At 37.0% G+C, this 11,549-nt stretch overlaps 1 protein-coding gene across 1 annotated transcript; it reads right to left on the reverse strand.

The window, feature by feature from the left end:
* Nucleotides 1–724: 724 nt before the first annotated feature.
* LOC106173531 (uncharacterized) lies at nucleotides 725–11,058 on the reverse strand. Its single transcript, XM_013554687.3, has 18 exons — nucleotides 10,910–11,058; nucleotides 10,617–10,660; nucleotides 9,237–9,371; nucleotides 8,866–8,995; nucleotides 6,798–6,903; nucleotides 6,449–6,506; nucleotides 5,780–5,816; nucleotides 5,509–5,554; nucleotides 4,761–4,836; nucleotides 4,462–4,540; nucleotides 4,173–4,259; nucleotides 3,910–3,979; nucleotides 3,589–3,665; nucleotides 2,325–2,406; nucleotides 1,998–2,058; nucleotides 1,698–1,723; nucleotides 1,428–1,507; nucleotides 725–1,164 (listed from the first exon to the last, which is right to left on the reverse strand). Exons 1-18 carry the CDS (start codon nucleotides 10,915–10,917, stop codon nucleotides 1,080–1,082), a joined length of 1,287 nt encoding a protein of 428 aa, XP_013410141.2. The 5' UTR covers nucleotides 10,918–11,058; the 3' UTR covers nucleotides 725–1,079.
* Between the last annotated feature and the right edge of the window lie 491 nt (nucleotides 11,059–11,549).

The raw sequence follows: 11,549 nt of genomic DNA on the forward strand, positions 1-11,549 counted from the left end.
TCCAAAAAAGGCTAGTGTCTTCATTAAAAAGAATTAAATCTGTTTACAAATCTATGGTTGAAATAGAGTATAGTTTGCTGAGATACAGTGTATAGGCCTATACTAAGGTATAGATTGGCACGTGTTTCATGTGAAAAGAAACAATTGATGTAAGTTGATGTAATGCGATGCCTGGTGTAGTTTCTTTTGATATTTCGACAAACGGCTCTTTATGTGTCCTGAATTCAATCACCAAGGTGACAAATACCAAGTGTCAGCATTTACAGCGTTTTAACGTGTTCGACTCACTCTGATGGGCGCTAATGATGTCTGTTTTATGTTAATGCCTCCATTTGTTAAATCGGTCTTTTATACTCCCATAGAATGTGGAAGAGGTATGGCAACAGTATGTGTAGATACCACGTCTCTTCGTATGTTCAGTATGTTCAGTTGATGGTATACGGGTAGAAATTTCCAGAACGCTGTGTCGGGTGGGGGAAGGGGGAGAGAGAGAGAGAGATAGAGAGAGGGAGAAAATCTCTTTTTAGTCTTTAAGTTTAACAACATGAATGCTGTAGCGAAGCTAGATAAATCGCCACCGTTGCACTCGCTACAGGACACAGGTTTTCTTAAAGGACGCATTTTACAGTTTGATAGTTCAAGTTGCCGGCGACAGGATGATCACGATGCAATTTTTTGCTAACTTATTAATTAGAAATTTCCCATTGATTAAAAATGCGCTGGATAAAAGTATAACCAAGGTATGTTTTATTTAATAAAATATTTTCCCAGTTACAGCACTGTCAACACTTCTCTTTTTTTGCATAACTTATACCTTTCTGGCACATGATAGCGGATTCTCATCGTTTTTCATAAACCATAGTTCTAAGTTTAACTGTGTTGATACGAAGTGTAGAATTCAGAATAAACTTTAAAATAAGAAAAATAATGTTGGATACCGATGAGTTAGATAAATCCAAATGAATGTCATTTATCCAACACATTTGACAAAAGTGAAGATGTATAGCACTTTACACGAAGAAAAGCTTCAGTCAGCGATAAGACACTTGCTTGGGGCACAGCGACCACGCGTCAGTAGTCTAACAAGAAGGATGATACAACAAGCGGTTGGGCGTGTCTGAGGCCCATGGACTAGCCTGAAAGCTAATCTTGTTCTTGGTGGACCTGAAAATAATTAACTAGAATAAATTTTGATACATAAACATTCAAGATGAAAGATATACGTTCATTTCCATTTAAGATGAAAGATTTACTTTAAACGAGTTAGCGCAGTATACGGGCGCATGTTCGTGAGCGCGCGTTAGTGTCATTTAGCGCTTTCACGCCCTTTTACCCATTCAAATACAAATGTACGTTTCCTCATTTTACCACAATGTGTTTGATTTGCTTCAGTTAATCCAAAATGTGTCATAAAACGCCATACTTACATGTCAATGAGCCATTGTCTTACATCTTCAAAGACTGGCAGGTCAACCTGCTTACTCAGGTACTCCGCTATAACCCCCGACTAGAACAGTATATATATATATATATATATTAATGAACAATGCACATCTTCTGGAAATCAATCTTATTTTCTATATAAATGTGTCGTGGAGGAGTTAACAAAACAATTCAATTATTTCAAGGTCAGCTTTAGAAATCAGATGTTTAACAGGTGTATTTCTGTAAATTACCAAAATGCTCTTTTAACTTACCGTGAGAGCGGTGGAGAACGACGTTCCTAAAAACAAGAATCACATTTCAGTCTTAAGGGAATGCATTCAATATGTACACGTTTCATGAATACGCATTATAATTTATAACGTGTTTTCCCATTGTAAAAGTGGACCAAAGGGTGATCTTGACTTCTCTTTTTCTAAAAGATCCGTTTGAAAAAAAAAAAAAAAAAGTTGCCTCTGCAGTTATTATAAACCAAAGACTCATGGTGAAAAAAAAAACAGAATCTGTTCTGTGATCAAGGCATAGAAATGTGTTATCCAATGTGCACTACCTACCAGTATAACCGCTGTAATATCCACTGTTTTGCGTTGACTTAAAACCACGTATACTGGAGCCCTGGAACGGAATGAAAACGCCATTATTCTGATCCTGTGTAATTATTTCATTTCCAAAATCTCCAACCAGTGTACCAAGTTTTACTTTAAGTGCATGTAGTAAAAAGACATTCACAGGCTTCAAGTTTCTTTTATACCATCTTTTATACCAGATCAGACAAAAATGTTCTTTTCTATATCATTTGTTGATCAGCAACAATTGTCACAATTTTTTTCTTTTTTTAATCATTTAAACATATTTGGCGTATTATTTACAGTGTAACTCACCGGTGCCAAGATGTCAACACAAGGACCATAATTCGTATTTTCACAAAAGTCATCATTACGCCCAGAGCAACCGACAGATATTCTAAAAAGAAAAGCTGATAAAAGTTCACACTAGCTCACTGTCTAATATTCAGAATCATTGAGCAACAAAGAAATCGTTACATCGATAAACATGCCGTGTAACCTACATTACAATTTACTCCCGGGCTTTATGGATTTGTTTGATTCTGGGGCCGGTTTCACAAAGCAGTAGTTAGTTAGAACAACTAACTACTGAACTACCTCGCTAACGAGCAAACTTAGCGATTTTCGAGGGGTGTTTCACGAAGCAGTCGTTAACTCATCGCTAAGTTCAGTCGTAAAGTTCGGTCGTTAGTTCTCTCGTTACTCACCGTAGTCTCGAAACCGTCTGCCGGAAGTGGAACTCTTGCGTAAAAGTGTCACGAAAGCACTAACTCTCCAATTTTTGGTGGCTGGAAATGCATAAGAACGTCTGCTTTGAGGTCGTCGTAAAGGATCTCCACCACCTTTTTGCCGCTCTTTTTGTCACAGCTAGGCGCAACCTCTCGTAAATTGCATCATCGTGTGTATATTCTAATAGATTCTGCCTTTCATGAAAACGTCTTAGTCTACGTTGCCGTCTGGCGGTACGGATAACAAGAAAAGTAGCCGCCATATTGGATACAAAGACAAACGACAGACAACGGTAACTAAGCAACCTTTTTATTTCACTCATTACGCATGCGTACGATGAAACTCTAGAGTTAGCGACTGGTCTAACCAGTCGTTAAATATCCAAGGCAACAACGAGACAATAACGAGCGAGAGAACTAGCGACTGCTTCGTGAAACGGCACTATAACTAGCGAGAGGCTAACTACCGATCGCTAACTAACTACTGCTTTGTGAAACCGGCCCCTGAATCGTTCTTACTTCCCAAGAGAGCAAACAGACTGCCTACCTAACACAAATATCTCATCTTCTTCCTTTATACATACCTGTCAAAGATCTATGCAAAAAAAGCACCGGTGTAACAAAACTGAGGGTCAGTGTATCAGAAAGTCCGCCTTCCATTTAGTTATAATGGTTAGGGTTAGCCTGACCTCAGTGGGTCAAAATCGAAGGCGAGGCTTACCTGTACAAATGAATGGGAAGCGGACTCTCTATCATGGAGGACTCTGTGTCAAGTGCCATCGGCCAAATAAAGACTTAAGTTAAGATATTGATAAAGCAGCGACTGCAATTCATTAAAAAGATTTACTCACGAATAGTTGGAGCCTGCAGGATAAACGTCGCAAGCAGAGACGTTGTTGTTCCCGGCGGCTGCCACTGGGATAGCTTTCTGTGTATACAGATAATGATTGAATTAACCCTTTTTTGGGAAATAAATCAGTACGTTTGGCTAAAAATGCATAAAAGTAACTGTAAAAATAACATAGCGCGCAACCAGAGTAAAAGAATAATCAATGACAGTTTATTCCTAAAATGTCAAATTATTTTTCTTTTTTGCATAATTAATTCCAAATCAATTTTAAAATGCATGATGTTGTTTTGAAGTAAGCTTAAGAAGTAAGTTCTGTACTTACGAATTTCTCGACGAATTTCTGCATTTCGTCACTGATTGCAATCGAATACTCATTTGTTGTTACGGATAAGCTGAAAATTCATATACATGTAAGTATAAGTATATGTAATACTGAAAATTCATAAAACAATTCTCATTTAAATAGGTCCTGTCAATAGTGAAAGGTAAAACTAGCAACATATTCTCAAAAACAAAAATAGATAAATAAAAATGAAAAAATATATATATAAAGAAAGAAAAGAAAAATAAGAAACTAACTCTTACTTGATTACTGATTTAGATCCGTGGGTGGAATCTGCACCTTCGCCCGTCAGTCTACTAGCTATGTAATCTAGCCCACAGAGTAGAGTGCTGAAATACCAAATAAACAAAACACGGCACAGTTGAGCTAATTAATAGAGGTGGACCTCAATACACGAACTTTTTTCTTTTTTCTTTTCACATAGAAAGAAAATTAATATATGCTCGTCGATATTTAGTTTCTTACTTAATTATAAATTATCAGAGAACTAAAACTGTAGGGGTGATAGGGGTGATTTAATGGTGATATTACTAGATGTCTCCGGATCCATTTTCGTCTAGAATCTTCACTGCATTCAAAATGCTGCCCTTGCTAACAGAAGCTATCAGTCCTGAATCACAAAAAAGAACCACTTAGAAAACCAACTTTAGTTCATATGCAACAGTTGGACTTATATAAATATTGTTTGTATGCTATTTTTTAATCTCTCTCTCTCTCTCTCTCTCTCTCTGTGCGTGTGTGTGTGTGTGTGTGTGTGTGTGAGTGAGGGCGCACGTGCGTGCGTGCGTTCTACATGTACTGTGTGCCGTGTGTTATGAGCAGGGTCTTACCTGCTACTATAGAGCCGTGTCCATGGGTATCAGGAACGATCCAGGTGTTCGTATTGCCATCCACGCAGTTGTGCGCCTAAAATAATCCAAATCAATTCTATGTTACTCTTTTTCAATCAATAAATAGAAAAATACATGAATACATGAATGGTCCAAGGAAGAAATATGGAAATAAAGACTGAATACTGCGGCAAAACTTAACAAATTTTTATCATAAGGGCCCTTGGTGTTTTAAACTGAAGAATATCCCGTGACAAAGGGTCCACCTCTAATTGGTTTGCACAGCTACATGGCCCCGTCCTAAATTTTGACCCGTACGATTCTAATGGGGGGGAGCATGCTGTCTTTTACATGTACAAGGACTCTCAGTTTCTTTACACCGGTGTGACAGGAATGGCTGTCCACTAGGAACAGTAGTCCGTTTCCCATTATTTTGTACAGGTGACATTCGTCCCATGAACTAACCCAAATAATTTGACTAACCCTAATCTGCCCTATTCATATGGGACACCAAACGTCCATTACTGGGACTACCATTCCTGTCACACCTGGCTTCCATTTCTAGGACTTCTATACTCTCTACTAGAGGTCTTTTAGCTATTACAAAGTTCCAGATAACTACATGCAATTTTGTAACACGTAGAAAACCTCTGGTAGAGAATAGGTCTACCTTTTTCATTTCTACCTACTATAACGTGACAAGACAATAGATTAAATCTGACACTGGAATAATAAATCCTTCACTCACCCATTTCACTCTGTTTTGAAAACCCCTGTGGTCTCGATTTATCCCACTTTACAGCAAATTGGGAAAGAGAAAAAAAAGTTATATTATCAATCAGAAAACCACGAACATCTAGTTAATCGCTTCATTGTATTTTCTACCGTTAATCCCCACTCATTGCATTTTAAAATCTAACACGTGACATGTAATCCATCTAAAATTATTACTATATATATATATATATATATATATAGAATGTATATATTAACATGTATATTTAAAAAAGACAACTTACGTATCCAGAACAAAAACGTCTACTGGTGACCTGAATTCTGTTGAAGATAACGAAAAGATTAAAGGCGACACTCAATCAGATCAAATCAATGTATGTATTGTAGTATTTTAACATGCAATAAGCATATAGCTACTTGACGGTTTCACGTCAAACTAATCTTAACATCTCACGCACGCACACACGCACGCACACTCACTCAAAGAACTCCCAATAATTCTGACCCTGTTCAGTTCAGAAATGTCTTTTTTCAATTCATAAACATGAACGGAATGATAAATAAATAAAATAAAATAAAAATAAAGCTAGTTTTTAATTAACAAAGCATAGCACGATTTAAAATGCGTGTTTTAAACACTAAAACTCCATTTGTTGCAAAGAAGAAATAACAGATCACGAGGGTTGTAATGATTGCAATAGACCAAAATTCGACAATCGCTTTGTGGAATGCCTTTTGGTATACTGAAGTTGTGTAGGTGTGGTTGACCTCATGCATTTAAGGAAGAACTTAAAAACGAAAATCTAAATGTTTTTTTTTTCTGCTCCAAGAATTCATTCTCTTCTGTTTCTGATTAATTAAAATTATTTTGAGATGGCCCTCTGGATAGAATGGCGTTTACAAGTGGCCAAAATGATAAAATTATCAATCAATGAACAAGAAAAAAGCCTTACCTTCTGTTCTAAACGTGCTATCTAATTTTCCATCCCTTTGATCAATGCGGTCTAAGAACTAGATTAAAATCGAAAATGAATAACGTTGCAGAGTTTAGATAACGTTTTTAAAATATATATTTAAATTGTGTATCCCCGGTACATGAGTGATTTGATTCAGAGGAGGGTCAATATGTGACGATTGTCAGAAACGGATAAACGTACATGTATCTCTTAGATACTGGAATATGCATTCTATAGCAAACAATTGGCATGCTTAATTTTGTTACATTTGTTAAATACGTTGATGTCAATTTACATGAGAACAAGTTGTAAAAATAGAGGAAACTGTATTGCATGTCGTAATTACCCAGTCAAACTCATTACGATTTATTTCAGTTCCAGCAGCTTCAACCTTAAAATTGGGCTCGATGTAGTCGATGTCGTCTCCATAATCTGCCAAACTCCTAAGGATGCTGGGAAATGAGATTTGTATAAAAGTAATAACGATTTTCGATAAAATGTCCTTCCAAGTATGTAAAACAAGCAAAAACGATAATTCAGAATTAACAGATCATAACAAATCATAACATAACACATCACACTTCATCGAAAAACAATTGATGTCCAATTTCATCGAGTAAGGTCCTTTTCCAAGCCATTGTTTAATGTGACCACCGTTAGTTTAATTATCACACCGTTTATTTGATAGTCACGTTCTTGGCTGAACAACATATACTACAGACTTGACATTTAATATGGAATATTTCAGTTTCGAAGGTATACCTAGGTAAAAATACGTTTTCTTTTCAAAATACTCCGATTTCATATAAGATTTATGAATGTAAAAGTGTGCAGTCAGGTGTGTCACTACCAATTAACTGACTTTCATGCCTGTTGCGCTGCTACATTATGTAATTTTCAGTGATTTAATTGGGTAGCGTTCCTTTGGGCTGATCAAAGCTTGGCTTAGGCAAAGCTTGGTTCTGCCAAAAAAGTATCCATATTTCGGCAACTACTGCATAGAAGAATTTGAAATTTTGCATGCAAGCGGTCAGTTTTGCAGTGCGTAAGATGAGTCAAGTAGTGCACTACAAATTTGTTAATCTTAGGCAGAATTGCTCGAAAAAGACAGACATAACCAGACAGATCATAGCGCCAAACGGAACGGTCCCCACAGTTTTATAGAGTAATGCCCAGACTGATGTACCTACACAGAAGTCACCCCCAATGTATCAAAATTTTACCTACAGGGTACAGGATGCACTGTCTTTCGGGATACGCTGCTGCAACCTAACAAAAAACACTTAGTCTGTTCAGAACGAGGGGTAAATTGCCACTAAAATGCGTTTTTCAAAGCCCTTAGCGAACAACAAACTGGTTTTAGCAGGTAAGAACACCAAATGACCTCCGAGGTACCCACTGTATACAGCAAAACATCGTCGTCTGTTTCTCTAATGAATTGGGGGCCATGAACGATTCTAGGTAGAACACTGAAACTGCGTGTCTTTCTTTATTGCGGTCAGATTTCACCTGTACCGCCCAATTAGTCAAAACAGAGTTTACAGATATCCAGAAGAGGCCTACGACGAAGCATATGCGGGGTCTAAAGTGACAAGGGTGATTGACAGCGTCAGCATTTGGAGTAGATTCCACATTGGTGCCAAAACACCAATGGTAGTCATCGACGAAAACCTGAACCAGATCAAATAAGGGAATAATCTCGGGACCACTTGACTATCATTTGATAGGGGGCACCTTAGGAACAATTCTAGGTTGCACGATGAGGTTGCAGGTTCACACAGAGCACTTTTAATAGCAGATAACTTACAGAACCAAGGGTCATCAAAATCGCCACATTTGAAGCACATAGACAATATTTCGGTAGACCATTACTCACCATTCAACTGCCTACATGTCCTACAACAAAACTGGACCAGATTGGACAATTTTAGACCGATGCCTGGAATGCTATTCCAGATTGAACTCTAAAAACCTACCCCCAAGAAATGCCTTGCCGCTTGAGAGCGCTGGCAACAGCCACGAAGAGGCCAGGCGTAACAAAGACCATTACTGTGACTAGCAACTGACATGAGGTTCTTTTGTGGAGCGTATTACCCTTTTACAGACGATAATTTGGAAAATATGGAGATCCAAAATATCTCTTTTAATGGGAGTCGTATGACATAGAATAGGCAATGTGTTTTTGTTTGCTTCTCTGGCGAATACCATAAATGAACTGATGTCACAATGACATCAAAGAGATAATGTAAACTTATTAAAACACGATTTTAATCCTTATTTTCATTTATCGGTCAGCAAAATAGGAAAAAACTGATAAAAAATTATTTCGAAAAAAATATTCCATATTAAATGTCAAGTCTGTATAATACATAATTTCATTCTTTCATGACCAACGTGCTATTTGTTTTATTTACCTTTTAATTCTCCCTTTATTCAAAACTTTCAGTTTGTAGTAGCTTCTTCCAGGGAGATTATACACGGGACCATCAACGTCGATATCGGAGACGCCAAGTGTATTCTTAACTACCTGCTTGTGGCTTTTAACTAAATCCAAGTGAGAACGGAAGAAAGATGATAATTGGTGTTTTATACCCATTTCAATTTAGAATCATTGTATTAACTGTTGATATCAAATGCATGTTAGAATTGAAGTTCTCGAATTATGTTACATATGTATTCATTTTTTGTATGTTGTTACGTTTCTCTATTATCTCATAAACAAATAGTCAGAATCTTACTATGTAGAGTAGAATGAATGACAAGACAGAGGAGGTAAAACGAATACCTTGGGCCTTATCCTTTCCTTTCTTCATGGCAACAATGTATTCTCCTTCTATGGCATTCTTGGGGTTTTTGGCCTCTCTGATTTTTGCCTGTCCCGGCGGGGTTTTCTTTACAAACCCCATGTCAAGCTTCACAGCTACAATATTACAATTATTGCTTTGGTTAAAAAAAAAAAATAAATAGATACATAAGTGTGTAATAAAATATACTCATTTAAGATATTGAATCATTGATACATACAAAAGGCATGAAAAGGCATGCAATGTTTACTTGGAAATTGATAATGCCAAATGTGAAATGCCAGTTGTGCGGAAGTCGGTATATGGACATGTCTGTAGATGGATATTGGGTTATGTGGTTTGTATTTTAGGCGTTTATCCTACTGTTTTATTTGGTGTTCTTGTGGGTACGCGAAAAGTTCCTGTTAGAATTTAGTGTTCTGAAACACATTAGCTGATCACGACTTCACCATTCTTTTTATCTCGATTACTGGTACTTTCACAATGGCTCTAACCTTAATAGTGCGTGTGGTTTGATTGATGGAATTAATGTCTATTTGTCAGTGAATTATCCTTAATGTGGAACTGGATACTTGTAATTCAATTAAAAGAAGTTGAATAACAATGTGGTTTCACACTTCGACCAACTCGCTGCATTAACTTGTATTTTACTCATTTTTGTACCCATTACTATTGTTTTCAGAAGTTATTCTGTTGATGATAACAAATTAATAGATTTACACATCTTACGGTCTCTCTAACTACTGACAGCTTTACCATTTTGACAGCACGATTTCATAATTTTTACGGCTGTTTCCCCACTTCTTGTTCCCACACTTTCCATGTTCCACACAACGCAACCGATGTGTGTCTCCACACATGAAGTACTTTTAAGTACTTAAAAGAGTTTTAATTTTTTATCAGATAGAAAGCGTGACAATATAAACAATAAAACCAAACACTATTGTATGGAATAATGTGCATGCGTTGGTTGTTAAATGCATATATATCGTAATACGAAATCTCTCTCCGAGAATATTTAAGTCAGAAATCGCAATCGGTCAACAGAAATTCAGAGGTTTATCTAGAGCGCGTGCTTCAGTTTAAGTGTTTTCAGAAGAGTGGAGAGTGATGTTTACGTTGGTATTTTATTTTTAAAATACACACTCAAAAAATGCGTCACAAAAGTGTATTTCTGGTCTTCAGTTTGCTTGCATTATCATTAACTTCAGAATTGCGCTAGGTGAAAGAAGTCGCCTGTAACCACTAAATGCATTCGGAACACATTTTGCATGTAATAAAATCCTGGCATAATCATCAGCAACACTTAAATAAACTGCCATAAAAACAACACGTTCACGTATCATCGAATCATCACGTACCTTCCGATAGTGCCAATGAGCAAATCAAGCCGATCACAGCTAACCTGCAAATAGATCAGTATTATCCTACATTATTGTACAACACTGTTTGAGAGAGAGATGGGGGGAAGGAGAGAGAGAGAGAGAGAGAAAGGGGGAGGGGGGCGAAGATGGCCCCAGTATACAGAATTGGAAATATAATTCTTACAAATGTACGTACGTCCTATCAAAAATGGACCTTATTAATATGCTCTCCTAATGCAATGCAGTTGCACAACAAGGAGAAAGAGCTTCTTATATTTGGCGCCTCTTACCTCATCATGTTGGTTTGTCGAAATCCTGCTGCCGTCTTTTTCTGGTGACTTGTTGTGGCTATTTCCTTCACCCGTGTGCCGCCAAAACGTTAAATGTGTACAAGTGCACGCTAGAGCGCCCTTTTATAACACTTCCTACTGCCTGCGTCACGCGTGCTGCCATTAGCCGTGTTTTATTTCGAACGAAATTCAAGAACCGTGACGAACATTAAAAACGCGCTTCACGAAGATCTTGTGGTTTCAAATGAATTATTTGCAAAGACATCAGTGGCCGTGGTTAACGTTTTATTTTAATTCAGAGCGAATTCGTTAAAATATTTACATCGATTTTAAACAATTTTGAGGAAAATGCTCCTCGATGAATTCACAATTTCGTGTTTGAGACTGGCATTCATTAAAGTTTTTGCACTAAATGGGTAGTGAGAAAACGAGTTTATTAAATGCAGAGCTGTGTTTCTAAATCGAAAATGAGAAGAAAAAATTGTGTTTAGCGTTTTTATGTATGGTGATGGTAAAGCTGCCATAAAACTAACCCAGTAATTGAGGAATTACACGTTATCATTTCAACGTAAACAGCAATTATTTCTTGGGTAGATTAAACATTGCATCTAAGGGTTGTGGCATCATTTAATCTTTAAAA

Source organism: Lingula anatina, chromosome 3, assembly GCF_051362555.1.
Source record: "Lingula anatina isolate TDL-2025a chromosome 3, LinAna3.0, whole genome shotgun sequence".
NCBI lineage: Eukaryota > Metazoa > Brachiopoda > Lingulata > Lingulida > Lingulidae > Lingula > Lingula anatina.

Coding starts and splice junctions, on each gene's coding strand:
- LOC106173531 (XM_013554687.3), bottom strand. Junction 4,541..4,760: donor ACACGGCTCTATAGTAGCAG/GTAAGACCCTGC, acceptor TTTGTGATTCAG/GACTGATAGCTTCTGTTAGC. Junction 4,260..4,461: donor AATGGATCCGGAGACATCTA/GTAATATCACCA, acceptor TTGGTATTTCAG/CACTCTACTCTGTGGGCTAG.